Below are 2,684 nucleotides of genomic sequence, written 5' to 3'. Positions count from 1 at the left end.
AGCAGCCGGGCTTGCAGCAGCCCTGGGAGCAGCAGCCCTTCTCCGGGTCCTGTGGGGATGGGGAAGGGGGAGATTTGAGGTGGGGGGCGAGGAAATGGGAGATGCAGGTGGGATAGGGATGCTGGTGGGATGAGGATGCATTTGTCCCCAGGGGCGCAGCATCCCATGGGGTTTTCCTCCATCACTGGTGCCTGACTGGGATAAACTGGGCAAAGCCTTGTGCTGAGCATCTCTGCTGGGCACAGGGACACCCCCAGTGTGACCGTGTCACCTTGCCACGGATCACAGGGACTCACCTCTTCCACCACTACCTGCTTCATGGAGCTCTCCATGGCTGCCTCCTCCTCCTCCTCCTCATCCCACAGCAGCCGGCTCAGAGGGCTTTATACTGGGGCACAGGGGTGGGGAATGGGGCGTCCCCTGTGAACGAGCTCATGGTCCTGGTGTACACCCAGGTTTTGGGGTGCAATCCACTTCACTGCTGTTTGCTGACCACCACCCCCAGGGCTGGGAACCCACTGGTCGAGAGGCTTCGAGGACACTTGTCCCCGAGCACAGGGACCTCTCTGCTGCCCAGAAGCGCAGTGTCAGGGCCAAAGCAAACCCTCCTGTGCGGGTTCAAGCCGCCCTCCAGGCTGGAGCATCCGGCGATGGCTGTGACCAAGGAGGGACCTGGCCCAGGGCCCGTGTCCCTGCGTCAGCTCGGGCACCTGGAGCTGCTCGGGGTGGGCAAAGTACAGAAACATCAAAGCTTTCCCAGAGCTGCAAGGTTGGGGTCACCCTGGGGTGGGAACACATCCCTGGGTCGCAGCTGGGCTGGGTGCTCCGCAGCCCAGGTCCTGAGGGTGCTGGTGTTGCCGGTGCTGGGGTTTTTAGGTGTGGATCTGCTCGGGGTGGGGGTGTCCCAGCTCCGGTGTGGTGCAATCAGGGCAGGATGACAATGCAGTTCCTGGACGTGACCCCCTTCTGTGGTTTGACCCCCCCCGGCCATCCCTGGCCCCCCTTCTCAGTCCCTGGGACCCCAAATACTTGTGGGGGTGAGGCTGTGCACCTCATGTTGCATCCTCACGTGGCTCTGGGCTGTTTGCTCCCCAACATTGAGTGCAGGAGCCCTTATCACACACCCTGCTCTTTGCTGAGGTGACACAGGGACGGGGCCAGGCTGAGGATTTTGGGGAACGGAGCTGCCAGCCCCATGTCCACACATGGAAATGCCCAATTTCCCTCCTGTTCCCAGCAAAGCGTCACCTTCTGGGGGCTGGGACCCTCCAAGGACACCCCTGAGAGGTGAAACCATGCTGTGGTTTTGGGGTGGGCTTGGCTTGGGTCCTCCCAGGGTCTCTTTCCAACCCCCCAGCCCCATTGAGCCCCCATTCTCTGGTGGATGTGCACCCCAAGGATGCTCTGGGGCAGAGGAGCTGGGCCTGGGGGGAGAGGGGACATTTTGGGGGGTGCAGGGGAACCAGGAGCAAGTGGATCACAGTGTCCGTGGATGTCCTGCTTGGTGCTCCCTGGGGATGTGGCAGAGAGACCCCTGTCCCCATCTGCACAAGGAGGGGACAGTGATGGGGACATTTCCCAGAGGGATGACCCAAACCCCACAATGTGGGGGGCTGCTCTTGACCTGAGGAGGGGGTGTCTGAGCCCCCTGCACTCCTCGCCCAGGGCTGAACCGAGCACACCCACACCAAGGATGCATCTACCAAGGCTGGACCCCACAGGGGCACCCATGGGTGCTCAGCACTGAGGAAAGGGCCGGTGTAGGGGGAAGGATGAGAACAGTGCTGGGAGGTGTGGGCACATCCTTTACTTTGAGACAGAAACATGAATCCCGAAGCAAATCCCACTGGTTTATTGGGAAAATAAACCCATTTATTGGCGCCAAGCGGCTGCAGATGGAGCACCCCAGCAGCAGGGTGAGGGATGGGGCTGGGGAGGACGAGAGATGCCCAAGCATCCTGGGAGGAGCGTGGGGACGGGGACACCCCCATGTCGCTGCCCTGTCCCCCGCAGATGCTATGCCCAGTAGATGGGGACGGTGCTGCAGAGGATGTTAATGGTGGTGCCCAGGATGGAGCGGTCAGCCAGGGCCATGGCGTTGTCCTTGCCCTCCTTCACCTCAGCCTGCAGGAGAGATGATGGAGAAGGGCCTACCATCCTTAGCCACCGGTGGCCACTTGCCACAAGCCCCGTGGATGCTCAGGATGCTGGGGTTGGCCAGCAAACGAGTGGGGTGGCCAGCACTCACCTGCCTGTGCTGGAAAGTCTCGGTGATGGTGTCCAGCCCTGGGATGTTGTCCTGGTCCACACGGGTGACGTAGCAGGCACGGTGACGCCAGGACCTGTAGCCGACCAGCAACTGTTGGCAGAGACGGGGGTCAGCTCAGCCCCATCCCCATCACCCCCTGTCTCCCCGTTTGCCCCCATACCTTGCCATAGTCGTACACCACCACAGCGGTGGCGTTGAGCCCGTCCTGCATGGCGAACGTCCCGGTCCTTTCCTTCTTGCTCATGGAGAGGTGCTGGGGGTTCCCTTCACCATCCAGGCCGTGTATGGTCATTCGCAAGACCTGTTGGGTGGAGGATGATGGGGTCAGGGAGCTTTCTGGGAGCTGAACCCCATCCCGGTGCTGTTCCTCACCGTTTCAGCGTGCATCTCGGTGATGCGCAGCCCCAGGAGGAGG

At 61.8% G+C, this 2,684-nt stretch overlaps 2 protein-coding genes across 2 annotated transcripts in view; both read right to left on the bottom strand.

Moving 5' to 3' along the window:
• LOC104545167 (pulmonary surfactant-associated protein C-like) overlaps positions 1–332 on the bottom strand; it is a 1,191-nt gene extending 859 nt beyond the window's left edge. Inside the window, exon 1 of the mRNA XM_010190229.1 lies at positions 297–332. Within this exon, the coding sequence (XP_010188531.1) occupies positions 297–332 (36 nt within the window). The remainder of the gene's footprint in view (positions 1–296) is intronic.
• A 1,684-nt stretch (positions 333–2,016) lies between these two features.
• LOC104545166 (pulmonary surfactant-associated protein C-like) lies at positions 2,017–2,656 on the bottom strand. Its single transcript, XM_010190228.1, has 4 exons — positions 2,642–2,656; positions 2,430–2,570; positions 2,249–2,359; positions 2,017–2,124 (listed from the first exon to the last, which is right to left on the bottom strand). Exons 1-4 carry the CDS (start codon positions 2,654–2,656, stop codon positions 2,017–2,019), a joined length of 375 nt encoding a protein of 124 aa, XP_010188530.1.
• Between the last annotated feature and the right edge of the window lie 28 nt (positions 2,657–2,684).

The sequence above is a fragment of the Mesitornis unicolor genome, unplaced genomic scaffold (genome assembly GCF_000695765.1).
Source record: "Mesitornis unicolor isolate BGI_N332 unplaced genomic scaffold, ASM69576v1 scaffold38308, whole genome shotgun sequence".
NCBI classification, from domain to species: domain Eukaryota; kingdom Metazoa; phylum Chordata; class Aves; order Mesitornithiformes; family Mesitornithidae; genus Mesitornis; species Mesitornis unicolor.
The sequence above is the reverse complement of the archived record's forward strand: the minus strand, read 5'-3'. Positions and strand labels throughout refer to the sequence as shown.